At 32.9% G+C, this 22,280-nt stretch overlaps 1 protein-coding gene across 1 annotated transcript in view; it reads left to right on the top strand.

Annotated features, from left to right (window-relative positions):
- The window catches only part of ATRNL1 (attractin-like 1), a gene marked incomplete at its 3' end in the record, with an annotated part of 405,371 nt that overhangs the window by 289,613 nt on the left and 93,478 nt on the right, over nucleotides 1–22,280 (top strand). Inside the window, exon 20 of the mRNA XM_011967565.1 lies at nucleotides 6,434–6,486. Within this exon, the coding sequence (XP_011822955.1) occupies nucleotides 6,434–6,486 (53 nt within the window). The remainder of the gene's footprint in view (nucleotides 1–6,433; nucleotides 6,487–22,280) is intronic.

The following is a 22,280-nucleotide window of genomic DNA, read 5'->3' as shown; positions in this document are numbered from 1 at the left end:
TAGCTTATCTTACCAAGATTGGATCATGAAGAAATAGAAAACCTGGACAGGCCAATAATGAGAAACAAGATTGAATTAGTAAAAGAAAGACTCCTGTCAAAAAAAATCCAGGACTTGATTACTTCATTGCTAAATTCTAGCAAATATTTAAAAATGAACTCATACCAATTCTTATCAAACTATTCCAAAAAATTGAAGTAGAGGACATTTTTCTAAACTCATTCTATGAGGCCAGCATTACCCTGATAACAAAACCAGACAAGGACAAAAGTGTAAAATAAAACTACAGGCCAATATCCCTGATGGATATAGATGCAAAAACCCATAATACGGTACTCCAAACTGAATCCAACAACATATCATAATATCATTGACCATGATTAAGTGAAATTCATCCCAGTAATGCAAGTATAGTTCAACACACAAAAATCAATACATGTGTTGCATTCCATTACTAGGATGAAGGACAAAAACCATAGGATCATGTCAATAGATGCCAAAAAAGAATTTGATAAAATTTAACATTCCTCCATGATAAAACCCCTGAAAAATTAGGCTTAGAGGGAACACACCTCAACATATATGCACATATATGCATCCACAGCTAACATCATACCAAACAGGGAAAAGTTGAAAACTTTCCCTTTGAATGCTGAAGCAATACAATGATGCCTACTTTAACTACTTCTATTCAACATAGCACTAGAATTCCTAGCAAGGGCAATTAGGAAAGAGAAAGAAAGAAAGGACATCCAAATTAGAAAGGAGAAATTCAGTGTTCATGTTTGTTTACTGTTGACATGATCTTATATATAGAAAACTATACAAATTTCATGACTTATAACCGACACATGAATTCAGTGAAGTTGCAGGATACAAAATACATGTGCAGAATTTAGTAGCATTTCTTTTTCTTTTTCTTTTTTTTTTTTTTGAGACAGAGTCTCGCTCTATCGCCCAGGCTGGAGTGCAGTGGTGTGATCTCGGCTCACTGCAAACTCTGCCTCCTGGGTTCATGGCATTCTCCTGCCTCAGCCTCCCCAGTAGCTGGGACTAATTTAGTAGCATTTCCATATGTCAATAGAAAACTATTTGAAAAAGAAATTAAGAGAGCTATTCCACCTAAAATATCTAAAAAAATTCCAAAATACTTAAAAAATTACCTAGGCATAAATTTAGTCAGGGAGATGAAAGATTTCTACAATGAAAACTGTAAAACATTGATTAAAAGAATTGAAGATGAGACAAATTAGTGGAAAGACATTCTGTGTTCAAAGATTGAAAGAAGTAATGTTTTAAAAATATAAACACTACCCAAAGATTCTACAGAATCAGTGCAATTTCTGTAATAATATCAGTGACATTCTTCACAGAAATAGAAAAAACAATTCTGAAATTCATATGGAACCAAAAAAGACCCCAAATGGCCAAAACAATCTTCAGCTGAAGGAACAAACTGGAGGCATTACGCTACATGACTTCAAAATATACTACAAGGCAAGAGTAACCAAGACAGGATGATGGCATTCCTATCAAACTATGACATTCTTTACATAATTAGAAAAACTATTTTCAAATTCATATGGAATCAGAAAAGAGCTCGAGTAGCCAACGTAATCATAAACAAAAAGAATAAAGCTGGGGGTATCATGTTAATTGACTTCAAACTATATAACAAGGCTGTGGTAACCAAAACAGGATGGTATGTATACAAAGACAGACACATAGAGCAATGGATCAGAATAGAGAGCCAATAAATAATACTGTGCATGTGCAACTATCTAGTCTTCAGTGAGGCTGACAAAAACAAGTAGTGATGAAGGACTCCCTATTCAATAAATGGTGCTGTAATAACCTGGCTAGCCATGTGCAGAAGATTGAAACTGGACCCCTTTCTTACACCATATAAAAAGTCAACTTAAGATGGATTAAAGACTTAAATTTAAGACCCCAAACTATAAAAACCCTGAAAGATAACCTAGATACCATTCTGGATGTAGGACCCGGCAAAGATTTCATGATGAATATGCCAAAAGCAATGGCAACAACAAAGAAAATTGACAAATGGTGCCTAATTAAGCAGAAGAGCTTCTGCATGGCAAAAGCAACTACCAGCAGAGTAAACAGACACCCTACAAAATAGCAGAAAATATTTGCAAACTATGCATCCCACAAAGATCTAATATCTAGAATCTGTATGGAAGTTAAATCAACAAGCAAAAAATGACCCACCCCATTAAAAAGTGAGCAAAGTACATGAACACACACTTTTTGGAAGAAGCCATACATGTGTCCAACAAGCAGGTGAAAAAATGCTCAACATCACTAACCATTAGAGAAATGCAAATCAAAATCACAATATGATACCATCTCACACCAGTCAGAATGGGAATTATTAAAAAAAAAATAACAGATGCTGGCAAGGTTGCAGAGAAAGGGAACCTTATACATTGCTGGTGGGAATGTAAATTAGTTTGGCCACTGTGGAAAGCAGTTTAGCAATTTCTCAAAGAACTCAGAGCAGAGTTACCATTTGACCCAGCAATGGAACACTCTGCAGCTATGAAAAAGAACAAGATCATGTTTTTGGCAGCAACATGGATGGAGCTTGAGGCCATTATCTTAAGTGAACTAACACTGAAACACAAAACCAAGTACTACTGCATGTTCTCACTTTTTAGTTGGAGCTAAACATTGTGTACATATGAACATAAAGAAGGGAACAACAGACACCAGGGCCTACTAGGGGGTGGAGGAAGGGAGGAGGGTGAAGTTAGAGAAAACACCTATCAAGTATTATGCTTATTACCTGGGTGGTGAAATAATCTGTACCCCAAACCTCTGTGACACGCAATTTACCTACGTAACAAACCTGCACACGTACCTCTAATATAACCTAAAATAAAAGTTAAGAAAAATGATATGAAACAATAATTTATTGTACATTTTACAGTAACTAAGACAGTGTAATTGCAAAGTTTGTGACAAAAAGAAATAACTCCTTGAGGTGATGGATGTCCCTCTTACCCTAATGTCATTATTATACAATGTATGCCTGTATCAGAATATCTCATGTACCCCATACATAAACACACTTACTATGTACCCATAAACATTAAAAGGTAAAAATTGGCCAGGTGCGGTGGCTCAAAATGTAATCCCAGCACTTTGGGAGTCTGAGGTGGGTGAATTGCTTGAGTTCATGAGTTCGAGACCAGCCTGGCCAACACTGCAAAACCCTATCTCTAATAAAAATACAAAAAGCTAGCTGGGCATGGTGGTGTGTAGTTCCAGCTACTAGGGAGGCTAAGGTGGGAGAATCACCTGAGCTCAGGAGGTAAAGGCTGCAGTGAGCTGAGACTGCACCACTGTATTCCAGCTTGGGCAACAGAACAAGACTCTGTCTCAAAAACAAACAAAATTAAAAATTTAAAAAGACACATAAACTAATGAAACAGAATAAAGAACCCAGAAATAAATACATGCATATATAGCCATCTGATTTTTGGCAAAAGTGCCAAGAATACACATTAGGGAGATAATAGTTTCTTTAATAAATGATGCTGGGGAAAAGTTTCATTAAGGAGAATGAAATTAGACCCCATCTGTCACCGCTTAAAAAAATCAAATCAAAATGGATTAAAGATTTAAATGTAAGTCCTCAAACTGTGAGACTACTAGAAGAGAACATGGAGGTGACACTTTATTACATTTCTCTGGGGAAGGTTTTTGTTTGTTTGTTTTGGAAAAGACCTCAAAAGCACAGGCAACAAAAGCAAAAATAGAGAAATGGGATTACATCAAAATAAAAGCTGCTGTGCAGCAAAGGAAATAATCAGCAGAGCAAAGAGACAACCTATAGAATGGGAGAAAATATCTGCAAACTATGCATCTGACAAGGGATTAATATCCCTTATGTTAGGAACCCAAACAACTCAATAGCAAAAAAACCCACAAATATAAAGAGTAGACAAAAGATCTGAATAGACATTTCTCAAAAGAAGACATAACAATGGCCCACTGATATAAGAAGAAAAAACTCAGCGTCCCTGATCACTAGGAAAATGCACATCAAAATCATGATGCGTTATCACTTCACGCTAGTTAGAATGGCTGTTATGAAAAAGACAAAAAATAACAAAACTGGCGAGGTTATGGAGAAAGAGGATCTTCTATCCACCGTTGATGGAAATGCACATTAATACAGCTGTTTGTGGACAACAGTATGGAAGTTTCTCAAAAAATTAAAAATAGAATGAAAATATGATCCAATAATCTCACGACTAGATATTTATCCAAAGGAATTGAAATTCGTATTTTGGAGATATATCTGTACTCTTTTTATTGCAGCACTATGCACAGTAGCCAAGATATGGAATCAGTCTAAGTCTTATCAAGAGATGAATGGATAAATATATGTGATATATTTTTGGAATGTATTTTGTACATAAAAAATAACGAAATCCTGTCATTTGGGACACAACATGGACAAACCTAGAGGACATTATATTATGTGAAATAAGTCAATCGCAGAACAAATACTGCATGATCTCACTTATATGTAGAATCTAAAAAGACTGATCTCATAGAAGTTGAGAGTAGAAATGTGGTTATAAGATCTCACAGAAGTTGAATGTAGAATTGTGGTTATGAGAATTGTGGTTATGAGAGGCTGTGGAGGATTTTGAAAGGCTTGGGAGGGTATGGGGTGGGCGGAATGGGGAGAGATTGGTCATCAATTTATACAAAGTTCCAGTTCGATAGGAATCACACTTTCTGGTGCTCTATTGCTTATTTCTAAAACTAGAAAACTACCATGAATGACAAAATCTTAAAAGTAGTGTTAGGAAATGTCACAGAAAACCTAACACCCAAACTTCCTTTGTTTCATAGAGTCCTTTTTTTCCAAGTTAGTGTTTTAAAGGATTATCATATTTTGACTTTAATTTTATAATTAATATACAGTAAAATTTACTCTTCAACTCATTTTTTTTTCCATGAATGTAAAAACTAGCTAGCACATGGTTGAAAAATGCATTGGGAATGTAATCTGATTATTTAGCCTCTAATTTTTCACTGTTTGACTCTTCATTATATATATGTATTCTACTATTCCTCTGTTCTTATGAACTCTTCTGAAAAACTGAAGACATTTTAGACTTTTACCTCTTTAAACTTAACTAGAGTTGAAATATATGTAACATATTTATATATAATATTTATGAAATAATTATTTAAACTATATGCAAATATAATTTTTATTATTTAAATATTAAGTCACTTTATTAAGTTACCCTGGTGCATAAATTTTATAATAATTTATTTTGAAGGATGTTCCAAGAAATACCATTATGTAAAACCATGCTATATCTGTATTAGACATTGTCAATTTTATTTGGCAAACAAGGTTTTGTGAACTTGAAAAATTTTGAAAATACTTATGATTTTCTCCCACCACTATAGTTAACTATATTTTTATGTATTAAACATAAGAGTACCTGAGTATGAATGCTCATATGTTCTTTCACTTTTTAAAAATGTGTTTATGTGAATTCAAAGTTTGAGCTCCTGAATTTAATCTATATTAGTCAATTTTGTTTGGATTAATTAGGGAAACCTTTTTTTTCCCATTATTTACTGGAGGAGATCTGTTTTTAAAAATACAGATTGGCCAGGCGCGGTGACTCAAGCCTGTAATCCCAGCACTTTGGGAGGCCGAGACGGGCGGATCACAAGGTCAGGAAATCGAGACCATCCTGGCTAACACGGTGAAACTCCGTCTCTACTAAAAAATACAAAAAACTAGCCGGGCGTGGTGGCGGGCGCCTGTAGTCCCAGCTACTCCAGAGGCTGAGGCAGGAGAATAGGCGTAAACCCGGGAGGCGGAGCTTGCAGTGAGCAGAGATCCGGCCACTGCACTCCAGCCTGGGTGACAGAGCAAGACTCCGTCTCACAAAAAAAAAATACAGATTAATTGGTGGAGAAACTGGAGAAAATATGTTAATTTCAAAAAAAAAAATCACAAGTGTGAAAATAATGTGGATTTATGAATTCCCTGAATTTTCTTCTACCTAAAAATATCTTTGTATCTTATTTCAGACTTTCACTACTTCTTCTCTTTATTAAGGCAGGATACATATCCTAAGGCTCATAATTATATTTCATCTGCCTTTTAACATTCCTTATATGCCTATCATGTATGTTTTTCTTTTTCTTCACTATTTCATCTCTCACTTTTTCTCATAAATAAAGCTTTCTACAATTAATTCAGATTTCACACACATCTTTCGAAGATGTGTTTTTGAAATTTCAAATAATGGTATAGTTTTAAGTATGTTTTGATGTAGAATATAAATACTTTTTTGCTTGTAGTAAAACATGAGGCTTTTGAATTGCATTGTTTAATAGTAAATGAGTTTTTGTGTTTCTGCAGATGTGACTCTGAAAATCGCTATGTTGGTAATCCACTTAGAGGAACATGTTATTGTAAGTATTTGTATATTCTTCATTTTAAATAATTGGTACATACTATTAGTTTCAAATAATAAAGGTCATCTTAAATAACTAAAATTGTCATTAATATCTTGCAATTTCTGTTTCTTAAATTTTATAATATAACTTCATGTATATTGCTAAGAAATATATTATCTTAATTATATTTGGTGCATTTTTTTCTACTCTGAACAGTGAAATAGCAATAGATTTTATTCTCAACATAGAACAAAGTATAGAACTTGAGTAAACTCATGTGATTTTAATGTAATCTTTTTCATTATGATGGATTTTTGAAGAACTTGAATTTTATAATAGATATTTTGCAGAATTTTGGGCATTACTAAAAGGCTGCACTGATTTTGTACCAACAGATACTTTCATTGGGTACTGATTATATGATAGATATACATTTAACTTTTGTTTTGTTTTCTGAGACGGAGTCTTGCTCTTGTGGCCCAGGCTGGAGTGCAATGGCACGATCTCAGCTCACTGCAATCTCTGCCTCTCAGGTTCAAGTGATTCTCCTGCTTTAGCCTCCCGAGTAGCTGGCATTAAATGAGCCTGCCACCACGGCCAGCTAAATTTTGTATTTTTAGTAGAGATGGGGTTTTGCCATGTTGGTCAGGCTGGTCTCGAACTCCTGACCTCATGATCTGCCTGCCTCGGCCTCCCAAAGTGTTGGGATTACAGATGCGAGCCACTGCGCCCAGCCTATCTTTAACTTTTAAAGAAACAGCCAAATGCTGTTTCCCAAATGGTTGTACCATTTTACATTCCCATCAGCAGTGTATGAGAGTTTCAGTTCTTCCACATTTCACAGCCTTTTTCAGAGTTAGTCCAAGTTTTAGCCATTCTAATAGGTGTGGAATGGTATCTAACTCTCATTTTAATTTGCATTTTCCTAATTACTAATGATGTTCAGCATCTTTTCATAGGATTGTTTGCCATCTGTATATTTTATTAGATGAAGGGTCTGTTGAAATCCATTGCCCACTTTTTAGATTGTTTTTATATTAATGAATTTTCCACATACTTCATTCTAGTTACAAGTCCTTTATCGGATATATGACTTGCAAATATTTTTTACTAGTGGTAACTTGTCTTTTTACCCTATTAACACTGTTTTCTTGAAGAACAGATTTTAATTTAGATGAAGCTTGACTTATCAGTTTGTTCTTTTGTGAAATCTTAGCCTAACAGGTGACTATGATTTTCCCAAGGTTTTGGTAGAAATATTACATTTTTAAGTTTTCTATTTAAGTATATGGTCCATTTTGAATTAATATTTGTATATATAGTAGGTGATGGATTGAAGTTCTTTTTCTCCACGTAAATATTTAAATATTCAAGCACACTTTATATAAAGACTATACTTTAACCAATGAATTCCTATGCATCTTTGCTGAAAAACACTTGTTTGTAAATATGCTGCATTAGCATAAAAATAAACAAATAGATTAATGAAACAGAAAAGAGTCCAGACACTGGACATTACAATTAATGTGATTTTATAAGTTTGGAAATTGGTTAGTATTTATTCTCCAACTTTGTTCTTCCTTTTCAAACTTGTTTTGACTACTCCTTTTTTTTTTTTTTTGCATTTGCAAGTGAATTTTAGAATCTGCCTTTCAGTTTTCAAAAAAATGCTATAATTTGTTTTGTGATTTTGTTTAACTTATGATGAATTTGGGGAGAATTGGCATGTTAACTGTAGTGAGTCTGGAATTATCATATTTTTCATTTTTTCTCAATTCTTTAATTTTTATTATTAGTATTTTATAATTATAACTACACATTTCACATTTTTGTCAGATTTATCCTTATGTATTTTAAATTTGTGATGCTATTGATAATGATAGCTTAAATATTTCATTTCTGATTGTTTCTGGCATTTATAATTGATTTTATATTGGTTTTACATCTTGTAGCTTTGCAAAAGTCACATTTTACTTCTACCATTTTTTGTTGATTCTCTCAGAATTTCTACACATACAATGTTTTCTGCAAATAATGGCAGTTGGATTTCTTCTTTTCCTATCTTGATGGTTTTATTTCTTTTTTCTGCCTTATTGCTATAGCTAGCACCTTTAATAATGTGTTTAAAAGATGTGAACATGCAAGTATTTATTCTTGTCTTGTTTCTGATCTAAGAGGGAAAGCATTCAGTCTTTTATCATTAAGTATCTTGCAGGTTTTTGCTAACTGTCTTTATCAGGTTAAGGAAATTGCCTTCTATTCCTACTTTGCTGTACATTTTTTATCAGAAAATGGTGTTTATGTCCAGTGCATTTCCTGCCTTAATTTATATGATTATCAGAAATTTCTATTTTACTTTGTTAGTATCGCGATTTTAGTATTTTTAGTTTAGTTAATGGTATATATTGTGTGAATATACTATCTTTTTTGTCCATACGTAAGTTCATGGACTTTGGGATTTTTTCTAGGTTTTGTCTATTAAGAAAAATGCTGCAGTGAATGAACATTCATAGGGTCTTTATGTGAACATATGTTTTTATTTTCCTTGGATATATTCCTAGCAGTGTATAGTTTGGTTGTATGATAAGTTTTTGCTTAACTATTTTAGAAACTGCCAAATGGTTTTCCAGAACATTGGTAACATTTTAAAATTTATACTAGAAAATTTTGATACTAGAAATTTCATTCCTTGATGTCCTCATCAATACAACATTGTCTGTCTCTTTGATCATAGACATTCTAGAGTGTGTGTAGTGGCATTTTGTGGTTTTGTTTTGTATTTCTGAAATGACTAATAATGTTGAACTTGATTTTATGTGTTCATGCCTTGAAAATGATTTGTTGGGTGTGCAAAATTTATCTTTTTTTTTCAGTTTTTTGTTGCTATTTTAAATTGTATTTTTCAAACTTTTGTTTCCTACTCTGACATATAAAAATAAAATTCATTTTAGTATATTGATCTTATATTCATTCACTTTGGTGAACGCTTACTAAATTCTGTTTGTAGATTTGCTTGGATTTTAAATGCAGTTAATTATATTACATGCAAATAAGCACAGTTTTATTCCTTTTTCAATATTTTTCCCCCTTATTGGGATGTTGAGACCTCTATTTCTGGGCTGAATCACAGTGATGATAATAGATATCCTTATCAGGTAGGATGTTTATTATAAGTTATAGAATATTCCTTGAATCAAATTAAGCAAATTCCTATTGTATTTTGTGACAAGGTTATATCATGAATAACTTTATTTTACCTTATTAAATACTAAGTTACATTAGTAGATTTTCTCATGTTAAACATCTTTTCATTCTGGGCTAAACCAAACTTAGTCATGGCATATTAGTATTTGGATACTGCTAAATATTAGTTGTTTATATTTTAATTTAGAATATTTTTAGTATGAATGAAGATGGTCTGTCTTTTTTGTATGTTATTTTTTCTAAATAAATGACCTGTGACTGCAGTTTTTAAAAATTATTTTCTGGCCGAGCACGGTGGCTCACACCTGTAATCCCAGCACTTTGGGAGGCCAAGAAGGGTGGATCACGAGGTCAGGAGATGGAGACCATCCTGGTTAATGCGGTGAAACCCCATCTCTACTAAAAATAAAAAACAAAAACAAAATTAGCCAGGTGTGGTGGCAGGCACCTGTAGTCCCAGCTACTCAGGAGACTGAGGTGGGAGAATGTCGTGAACCTGGGAGGCAGAGCTTGCAGTGAGCCGAGACTGCACCACTGCAGTCCAGCCTGGGTGACAGAGCGAGACTCCATCTAAAAAAAAAAAAAGAAAATTTCCATTCTATTTGCAATTGTGGTAATAGCTTTTAAAAATGAATTTGGAACAATGCTATATCTCCTTTTAAAACGGGAATAGTTCAATCTTTAAATAAAAATTAAGTATTTCAACAAAAATTTTTGGGTCTAGTGCTTTTTAATTGGTGGTTATTTTTATTTATGTTTTGCTATTTCATAACATCAGCTTTTGGTTTTATTTATCTTTTCTGTGGATCATGTTTTTTAGTTCATCAATTTCAGATTTTGTGTTTAATAATTTCCTTCTCTTATATACTGTTTGCTGTTGTTTTGCCCACATTTGCTAGAAGATTTTTAAATTATTATTTTTTACAGAATTTATGAATTCCGGTTTTATCTTTAAAAACGTAGCTATGTTCTTAGTTGCTTTTTAAAGTAATTTTTATTTTTTAACTTTAATTTTAGGTTCAGGGCTGCATGTGCAGCCTGTTATATAGGTAAATTGCATGTTGTGGGGGTTTGGTGAGCAGATTATTTCATCTTCCAGGTAATAAGCATAGTACTTGATAGGTAGTTTTCAGATCCTCACCCTCCTCCAATCCACAAAACGTTTTTTAGCTATTCTTAATTTTAAAAAATTTTATTGAGAATGTGGCAAATAAAATCCCAAATTTTGTTAAGGCATTTTTGCCCTTTATGACACATTTGACAGTGTTTGGAGGCATTTTTGTTTGTCGCAACTGGGGAGTGGGACGTGGGTGCCATGGGCATCTCAGGGGTAGAGGCTAGGGATGCTGGTAAATATCCTGCAATGAAAAGGACAACCTTCCCAGAACAAAGACTTATGTGGCCAAAAATATCAACACTGTTGAGGTTGAGAAACCCTGATTTAGAGGCTTAATCAAATTTGTATTTGATTTTGGAGAAAATAATAATTGTAGATGGTTTGGTTTTCTTTGTCTAGAAGAGCCATATCATGTCTATTGGTGTCTCTTATGTTCTTGGCACACACTGATGCTCAATGTTTAGATTTTAATTGATGAAGATTGAAAAGATATAATATTCCACTGGGTACAGTGGCTCACACCTGTAATCCCAACACTTTGGGAGGCTGAGGCGGGTGAATCACCTGAGGTGGGGAGTTCGAGACCAGCCTGACCAACATGGAGAAACCCTGTCTCTACTAAGAATGTAAAATTAGCTGGGCGTGGTAGTGCATGCCTGTAATCCCAGCTACATGGGAGGCTGAGGCAGGAGAATTGCTTGAACCTGGGAGGTGGAGGTTGTGGAGAGCCGAGATCGCGCCATTGCACTCCAGCCTGGGCAACAAGAGCGAAACTCAAAAAAAAAAAAAAAAAAAAGAAAGAAAAAAGAAAAGTTATAATATTCCAATTTCTTCTTCATGTTTTGTTTTGAATACTTAGGTAAAAACAAATTTTCTTTCATCAGCTGTTTGGTTACTTATTGCTACAGTTCGCATAGGAAAGGCATAATAAAAGCTATAGTTTTTCCCTGTGTTTCTTATTTCCTTTACTTACTTTTATGCATGTATGTATTTATTTAAAATAAAAAGTTCATTCAATATCTTTCAAAAATGACAATTAGTTTTTGTCACTAATGAGCTTATAGATTCATACATGTTTTAATCCATGTGCAATTATTATTCCCACTGATGCTCAGACTGTCCAATTACTGTGTCATTTAAATTGTCTTCATTCTCTAGCTTTTCCACATGATTTTTGTTTTTCTTATTTAAAATATCCTGGATTTATTTTATAGGAATATATTTTTTGTTTGATTTTTTTAAAATTAGAAATTCCTCTTCTATATTTTTGAGCCTTTAGTTTCTTTTATTTGCCAAAGGAGTAACTAGTTACCATTATGAACACATTATATAATCTCTGTTTATTACAAATATACTAATGTCTAACACTTTTATATTGAAGACTAACATAAGTTTTCTTCTATATCAATGTTGTCCAATACAAATATGATGTGAGCCACATATGTAATTTAAAATTTTCTAGTAGCTTCCTTTAAAAAGTTATAGAAAATGAGTAAAATAAATGTTAATAAAAGTTTTTTTAGCTTAACATATCTAAAATTTTTTCATTTTAATGTGTAATCAGTTTTAAAAGTCATTAAATCATTAATGAGATATCTTACTTTTTTGTACTGCTGTTTGAAACAAAGGTTACATTCCATACTTACATCACATTTTAATTCAAATCAGTCACTTTTCAACTAGTCAATAGCCACATATGGTAGTGGTGACCTTATTGGACAACTCTTCTCTAGATTATATAGGACCCCTGTGTTCTTTTAGAAATATCAAAAGCATAACCATAAAACACTAGGTGGCACTCTTGGGATTGTTGTGAGACCTTTAAAGCTTAATATTTGAAAGGAAATGATGCTTAAAAAAGAAAAGGACAATAACTCTTGTAATAATGTTAATAGAAACTATTCTAATTTTCAAGATTAGATCGAAATTTAAGATGCAAGTCCACATTGTAACTTAAAGCAATTGAGTGCAATGTGGTATTAACTTAACTGAAAGCAATATGTCACCAGTTGTACTCTATTTACTTAGTAGTTTTTCAAAGTTCAGTTTAAAACCAAAAACCAAAGCATGCCTCACAAAAGAGGAAAAACATTCAGTGTTAACTAATTTGGCCCTTGTAAACATTGAATTACTCAATATATTCTTAGTAAATACAAAAAGTAGTAGTCACAAAGTACTACTGTTTTTTTTTTTTTTCTTAAATGCTTTCTTTTAATTGTAATAACAATTTTAACACAGAAAACCTTAAAATGAAAGACTAGACTATGGAAATGCTATATAGATGATATATTTCAAAATGTAGAATTTGCTAATTCTTTAAATACGTGTAATTTGCAATGCTCACACCACTAATTATTGTGTTTTAATATAGTTCCAAGTAATTGAACACATTTTATTTCATCTTTTACTCTTTAAAAAATTACTGTTTTATATTGAATTTCTTTTTTTAGAGTTTCTTTCATTTAGAGTTCATGGTGGAATTTTGTAGTAATAATAAAACTACCTATTTTGAGAGTAGGAAATTTAAGTTGAAAAAGATGACTTAAAATAGTATGTCAGTTTAATTACTTACAATAATATGTAATAGAAAACAATGAAGCTAATTATTATCTTGGTTTTCTACAACTGAATAAAATATTTTTCCGGTTTTAAACTGAACATATTGTTAGTGAATGTTTTATATTACTTTTTAACCATTGGATATAAATTGCTATTTAAGTAGGATCTGGCTGTTTCCTTTGCAAATGGGGCAGAGTGACCTTAATAAAAACCAAGAATCTAAATTCTTATATTTAACAGATTGCAGACATGATGGGTTGAACAGTATCTGACAAGACATAAATGAGTCACATTTTTGGCATTTTGACCTTGTTCTTTGATTCATCACTGTTTTTATTAAATTTTCTGAAGCCTATATCCCCGTACTTTTAGATTTTTATTTCAGAATTATTTACTCTTTTAGCATATCCAAAATGAAGGATAATAAACATGATTCTAAGAAAATTTAAAATAGCTAAAAGGAAAAAAAATCATAGACTCACTGTAAAAATAATACAAGAAAAAGTTTAAGGAAGGAAATAAAAATGTCCATAAACCTCCTACCGGGTCCCCCAAGTTGAGTTGTGTAGTGTGTATGCTTTGTAACGGTACTCAGCTGAGAGCAAGATTGAGAGCTGATATGCTGTACTTACTTTTCTCACTAAGCCATGTACCCTAGTGTGGGGCTGTGTCTGCCTTGAGCCAGAGGTAAATAGTTCTTTATTTGTGTATAAAATGTTGAATGGCCTACTGAAAGGACTGCCTGCCTTCTAAATAAATCTCTGCATCATGTCCTGAGAATGATTTTATGTCATAGAGGTCATAACATGCATAGTATTCTTACTGTGAATTTTTTTCTTATAGATATATAGCTCATTATTAGCATTTAGTAAATAAAACATAATTTTTCCCAAACTGGTAAAGAACAACCACCAGAATTTAAAATAACGATCATACTAGTTAACACTTATTGAGAACTTACTGTACTAGACTGTTCTCAGCTTTTTATATGTATTAGCTTATGTAATACTCAAATGGGAAGGGTGTGCTTATTATTCCCATTTTATAGATAAGAAAACAGAGATAGAGAAAGCTGAGCTAATTTGTATAAGATCACACAGGAAATAGTAAAGGCAGGTTTCAACCCTCTTAACCATTAAAGAAGTGGAAATTAGTGGTATGGGTAAGCAAAAAGTTTTTATATGAATAGAATAAAAACATTATGCTGAAGGAAATAAGAGGATCTAAACAATTAAAAAATCGTACCATTTTTTCAAATAAGAAATCTTCATCCAAAGATATCGTAACTTCCCAAAATTGATATAAAAATTTTATGTAATTCCATTATAGAATTTCATTCAACTGAGTTTTTTGAAAGGCATTCATTCCAATAAATTACCTTAAGGTTCAAATTTAAAAATACACTTTTAGAATATTCACTTAGATTACAAACAGGAAGAATAGTAAGAAATTCCTACTTTAATAGATATCCAAACAAGCTGTAACTCTAACTGCATCCACTGGCTCCCATACTTGTATTAGAATATGCCACTAAATCTATGAACAAGATGGAGTATAAGATTAAGTTCCTGATAATTTGGAAATTTATATGGTACTATGGTTTAAATGCTTGTTGCCTCCAAAACTCATGCTGAAATTTAATTGACATTTTAACAGTGTTAAGACATGGGACCTTTTTTTTGTTTTGTTTTGTTTTTTTTGAGATGGAGTCTTGCTCTGTTGCCCAGGCTGGAGTGCAGTGGCCCTATCTGCAAGCTTCGCCCCCGGGTTCACGCCATTCTCCTGCCTCAGCCTCCTGAGTAGCTGGGACTACAGGTGCCTGCCACCATGCCCAGCTTATTTTGTTTTTGTATTTTTAGTAGAGACGGGGTTTCACCGTGTTAGCCAGGATGGACTTGATTTCCTGACCTCATCATGTGCCCTTCTTGGCCTCCCAAAGTGCTGAGATCGGGACTTTTAAGAGGTGACTAGGCCTTGAAAACTCCACCCTCATAGGTGAGATTTGTGCTGTTATTGAAAGGCAAGTTCAGTCCCCTCTTGTTCTCTCTTGCCCTTTGGCCTTCTGCCGTGGGATGACACAGCAAGAAGGCCCTCACCAGATGCCAGCTGTTTGGTCTTTTACTTCCCAGCCTTCAAAACTGTGACCCCATACATTTCTATTTATTATAAATTGTCCAGTATGTGATATTTTGTAGCATTCTGTTATAGCAGCACAAAACAGACTAAGACATATGGCAAGTCATTTTATTTGTATGTCTTTAATTACTTAATTTACTTTTCCTTAGATATCTCAAACTTTACGATAGATTATAGCATTTACTACTTTTCTCTCTCAAGTACTCTATCCCCAGCTAATATTCCAACCCTAACAAAAGTGACTTTTCCAGATATCACAAACCTTTTATTTCCATCCTAACACTTACATAGTATACAATTATCTCAGTTGTTTTCTGTTTTTAATTTGAATTTAGGTTTTTAAGTAAAATGAAATTTTACTAGAAAGAAATTCTTTGAACACAGGACCTTGTTTTATTGGATTTCCATACTTAGAAATCTGTATGACTCATAACAGACCTTCAGTTATGTTTAATGCTTAGTAGACTCATATTAATTATTAATAAATAAGTGAATATACATTTATTGTAGCTGTATGTGCAAGCATTTTTATTGTTAGGGTACTTGAGCAAAAATGTCTGGAGATCATATTGTAGATTATCAAGTAAAAGTTGCTTTAAGTTTATTATGGACATAAGGTAATACTATTATATCATTGAAAAACTTTAAGCATCAGTCTTTTATTTGAAGAAAAATGAATTTCAAGGTTTGTTTTCTTAACCTGTTGAACATTTCTTTCAAATGAAACTAAATAGATGACCATTCATCATTGCAGGATAATTGAAAGTTTAGTGATTTTGAGCTACTATGAAGTAAAAAAAAAAAGGTGACTTCTGATAGGTCATGGCATATTATTAAAAATCCCATAAATTAGAAGAATTAATGTATGGCATTGGTGATAATCATCTATTCTTTTTTATTTATTTATGTAAAAAATTTATTTGTAAGACTGAATGAATTTAAATATGTATTTAGGTCAGACAGTAGTTTTCAGAGTCTGGATTACAACTGTGTTTTTTGCTATGATATGATATCCAGCAAATGTTGAACCTGCAAAACTTGTGCAATAGATTTTATTTTTGAAATTGTTTTAAATGTTTCAGGTTCAGTAATTTTAAACATGGATAGTACAGTTGAGCAAACAAGGAAAAATTAGTATTTATTAAATATTTACATACAAAACAATTTTATATTAATAATTTCTAATAATTTCAGTATTCCCAAGTGTGACATATTTTTTCTCATTAAATTACTTTCTGGAGGATTTGACTGTTAGAGCTTGGAGAGACTGTCATTTACTTGCATTTACTGACTTGTGTTTATTCATTCTACATATGTTTATTGACTAGCTACTTTGTTAGACTCTGGATAACAAAGTGAACAAAATGGTTTTTTCTCTATTGAAGTTTATACGCTACTAGAGAAAATAAATATTAAACCAGTTATATGATTTTCTTAGGTGTGATTTTCATAAGAACTCTGAATGAGAATTGTAGAGTTTTGGGAATGTATTCCCAAACTTTATAGATCTTAGGGAATATATTACAAGAGGGCCTGACCTAATTTGTGGGATAGGGAGTAGTTGAGGTAAGGGAATGATTGAGTTTTGATTTGAAGAAATGACTTGATAAGATGTGATAGTATGAGGATAGACAGGAAGAAGTGAAACCAAAAGGGACAGCATGTACAAAGATTTGTGGCTAGAAAGAACATGGAATGTTTGAGTTACTAAAAGAAAACCAACACTGAAACACCTAGAATATACAAAGCAAAAATAGGAAGCTTACGAGATCTGCAAGATCCAAACAACGCTGTGCTTTATAGAACATGTAAGATATGGTCTTTATCATAAGAAAAATAGGATGCCATTGAAGGATATTTAGAGGAGAGAAAAATGTTACATTTTGCTTTTAAAATAATCAGCCTGCTTTCAGTATGTAAAGCAGCTTGGTGGGGGCAATAGGGCATAAAAGAGACCATTTTTGGTTTATTTTTTGAGGTATGTTCCTAGAGCTATCTGTAAAATATCACTACAGCACACTGAGACTATTAAAATACTTGTGCTTTTATTCACATGGGTTTTTATCATTTACTAAACAATAGTCTAAGTTTTCAGATACTTATATTTATAATCGTACCATTGTTTAAACGTTTTTGGACTCTTGATATTGTTGTCAAAGTCTGTATGTATCCTTTACAGACTCCTCAGGATGGCTGACTGTAAGATCATAAACATATGTTTATTAACAAACATATGAATATATAAATATACATACGAGAATCTAACTTTTGAAATCCTTCAGAATTCATTCAGAAATCACTACAGTGAATAAGGAAGTAAAATAACTTTATCGAATGCCTTTATTTTATCAGACAGTCTTCTCTAAGCCAAATACACACTCACATAATTATGTTTAATTCACAGAGTAATCCTATGACATAGGTGGTTTTATCCATGTTGTACCACTGGGTCTCATTGAACTTAATTAACTTGCATAAAATAACTTAGTTGTTACATGGGAGATTACAACCAAGATCTCCTTAAATGGTATAGATGATGCTAAATTAAAATGGAAACAGTAACTCAGTGAAAAAGCAAATTATTAAGCTGCAGTTTGTTTCTCAAAAAATTCAAATATAAAATTTCAGAAACAATTCAAAATTTATATCTAAGATTCTTGTTTCCAATTAGTTGAAATTTACATGAGTAGTGCCATTGATATAGCATATGCAAATCAGGCTTATTTTTATTTGTTATCCTAACATGCCTGCCATCTTGCATCTCAGATATAAAGATATTTCCAATATATACCTTGATGATTTTTTATCACTGGTTACTATCTTCTTAAAAAATACATTATTTCCTGCAGATTTTGTTGCAAGAGTAAAGCAAATCTTAAATATTCGCTACTTGCTGTTCATCATTCCAAGCATATAATGTACTCAGAAACTTTCTTCTTAGTTTAAGTTCTCTTTCAAAATGTCTTTTTATGCATATACATTTTTAGTCATCACTTTCCAGCTCGTCATTAGTTTTTAATATCTGACTTCTTTAAACATCTTGTATACATTAAAAGCCTTTTCTCTTTATATATATATTTTTTTGCTTAAACTCCTTTTTCATGCAATGTGTTTTACTCATCAGCTTAATTTAGTATATAATTTGTTCTTGTAGTAAATAGCAGACACTTTTTTGCACTATGGCTGCTAGACCAGTATTGACTAAACAACCTTAAAAAAATCAACTTCTGCACGTTGAAACTTAACCCTGGGCATATTCTGGTCATGTAAGACTAGGATGAGAGACTGATTATCTTGTATGTTTTTGTTAGCCTATATCTGAGAAGTTTGTGTATTAGGAATGAAATATGCCATTTTTGGAGAGAAACATAAATACAGTTGACCCTTGAACCCCATGGGGTATAGAGGCACCAACCCTGCATGTAGTCGAAAATCTGCATATATCTTTGTACTCTCCCTGAACTTAACTGCTAATAGGATACTATTGGCCAGAAACCTTACCAATAACATAAACAGTTGATTCACATATATTTTGTATGTTATATGCATTATATACTGTATTCTTACAGTCAAGTAAGCTAGAGAAAAGAAAATATATTAAGAAAGTCATAAGGAAGAGAAACTATGTTTACTAGAAGTAGAAGTGGAAATGGATCATCATAAAGGTCTTCATTCTCAGCGTCATCATGTTGAGTAGACTGAGGGATGAGGAAGAGGAGGGGTTGGTCTTCCTGTCTCAGAGGTGGCACATGTGGAAGAAAATTCACATATGAGTGGGCTTGCATAGTTTAAACCTGTGTTGTATAGGGTCATCTGTATATCAATCTATTTAATATGTAGGTATACATCATGTGAAAAACATGTTGAAGATCAAGGATTAAAACAAAGAAACTCTCTGAACACTGGTTTACATTTTTTTTGACCCAATAGTAGAAATACTGCATGTTCGTTCTAGAAAAGAGATAAATAAAAATAAAAATTACTAATTTCTCTACCTAGAGAAAATGGTTACTAAATTGTATTAGTTTTCCAGTCATTTATTTATCTACTGATACTCTGTGTTAGGGTGAGTAATGCATCCCCAAAGATGTCTACATCTTCCCAAGAACCTGTGATACATACTTACCTTAAAAGATAAGAGGAAGTTAGCATATATGCTTAAACTAAGGATTTTGAGAGAGACTATTCTGGACTATCCTGGTGTACTCAGTGTAATAACAAGTATTCTTATGAAAGGGAAGCGGAGGAAATTTGACTACAGTAGTAGAAGATGTGATGATGGAAGCAAGTGGAGAGATGTGAGGGAAGGGACCATGAACCAACAAATGAGGACAGGCTTTGGAAGCTGGAAAAGGGAACTTTTACCATACATTGATTATTCTTATATGAAAGAATTATTATTAATGTGTTTACCAAATGATGATTTTCTATTACATAATTTCTTTTACATCTGTTAACTGTAAGGGAGAGCTGTTCCTTCTCCCTCCTCATTAATTTGTTTAATTATTTATTTATATCAGTATGGACTCATGGATATCTATTTAATTTTATGATATATATGAAATTACTTTCATTATTTATTTTATAGCTCAAATTGTTTCAGATCTGGTCATTAAGATTCCCCCTCAGTTTGGCTTCTGTGTTTTTTAACATGACTCCATCATTTGTTGAGTGCATCCTTATTTTCTGGCACTACAAGATATTTCAGGCTTACCTTGTACTTTCTGTCTTCCAGCCCTGGTATCAACTAGTTCCCATTTCCCCAAGATGCCATGGTTTCTTATATTGGAGAATATTTAGAAAGCAAAATTGGGAATTATATACGCTCATTGATTCTGGGGTTTTATTCTTTCTTTCCTTTAAAAATTTTATGGGTTTCCTGACCCATGCACTAGGGTATAACAATGGTATTACCCTATACCTTGTCATTAATAACATTACCTATGAAATATCAAATTCAAATATCTTACCACCTTTAGTCCTTCTTGCTCACTAAGTACCCATGCCATAATTATTCAAACTCATTAAAATTTGTTATTCATTAACCCTACTTGTTTTCTCATTTTCACCCTTTCCTAGTGCCCTGCTGTCTTCTTTTATACCCTTAACCACGTGAGGTTTTATGGTCCATTATAGTTATCAGTCCTTAGCTAATACTGCATATTTTCTTCCCACTCCTGTTTCTTCTATCTATTTGTGTAGCAAAACTCAGACTCTGGTTAACCCAACTCTTCACTACTCTGTGTCTGACTTTCTTCACCCTCATTGCTGGGGGGAAAAATCATATAGCTGTGTTGACTGGTTGGTCTTGAACTTTATCAAAGGAAAATGCAAAACTACCTGGTAGTTTTCCTGCATTTCCCTTTTAATACTCTCCAAATAAGTGTTTTAAAATTTCATCTCTATTCTCAAACCTTTATCTGCACGAGCTAATAATTTTACCTCCTACTTCATTGAGAAAATATAAGCAAATAGATGGGAATATCCCCATTTTTTTTCACCACCACAATCAACACACTTTTTTGCACTTATACTTATTTTCTCTGCCTTTATTATCAAGGAAAGAATGCCTCTGTTCCTAACAAAAGCCTATTTTTAAATTGTTTTGCTCTAAATTTTATTCCTTTAACACTATAAGGGCCTTTGCTCTTCCATTTCTCCCTTATCAACAATTGCTTAGACTCTACTGGACCAATTTCCTTAGCACACATATACATGTTTTAATATATCTTATGTTAAAAATAAAATTTTTCTACTCCTCTTGTACTTCTCCAACTATAGCACCATTTCTGTATTTTCTTTCAGATCAACCCTTCCCAAAATAGTTGCCTAAACTTGTCACCAAATCTGTACCACCCATTTCCTCTTCAATCCCCACAACTCCATAGACATTGCTTTTCTAAGGAAGCATCCCACAGAATCGAACAGTTGAAACAGTCTATTTCTTGACTTTCCTATCATACTTTCCAATTTTTCCTACTCTGTCACTGACTGCACCGTTTTAGTCTTTTTTACTTTTTTCCCCACTTGACCTTATCAGTTCCCATAGTTTTAAGTAGCATCTAAATTTTGACGTTCCAAAACGTGTAGTTTTGATCACTTTTCTGAGCTGCAGACTGATTTCTCTGACTTTGTTTGATATCATCATTTAGATATTTTATTAGAAAGTCATATTCAATATTTTCAAAACAGAACTCTTGATTTTTCCTCATTTTCCAAAATTTCATTCTTTACTCGACTTCCTCATTTCAGTAAATGTACATAATGCCTATATACTTACTTTTGTCAAATATCTGAAAGCCTTTGATTCCTGATTGGAAAACCTTCTTTGAGTCCCATTCTCTGATACCTTTCTTTCCTCCTCTTACTTTGTGAGGGTGTTTAGTAGTTCAGTTGGATTTCCTTATACAATATATCCCAAAGATATATATCTTTGTTCTACTTCTCCCACCCTGTCCAAGGCACTGTCATTTTGAGTCTGGTCCTTTTTAGACGCCTCCTTGAGTAGTTTTCCCATTTTCAGTTTTGATTTTCTTCAGACTTTTTCCAATCTGCCACCAGGGTGACATTTAAAAATTAAAAATCAGACCATCTCACTCCCCAGCTTGAGGTCTTCTCATGGTTTTCCATGATGTGGCCCTTACCTACTTTCTGACTTTGTCTCTTACAACCCTCCAAAAATCATTCTAAGCACAGTGGAATTATTTTTTTTCCTCAAACAGCGCAACCTCATTTTCATTTGTCTTTGCGCTCGCTCTCTGTCTCTGTCTCTGTCGCTGTCTCTGTCTCTGTC

This window comes from Mandrillus leucophaeus, unplaced genomic scaffold, assembly GCF_000951045.1.
Source record: "Mandrillus leucophaeus isolate KB7577 unplaced genomic scaffold, Mleu.le_1.0 Scaffold80, whole genome shotgun sequence".
In the NCBI taxonomy this organism is placed as follows: Eukaryota; Metazoa; Chordata; class Mammalia; order Primates; family Cercopithecidae; genus Mandrillus; species Mandrillus leucophaeus.
This window is presented reverse-complemented; position numbering and strand designations above follow the sequence as displayed.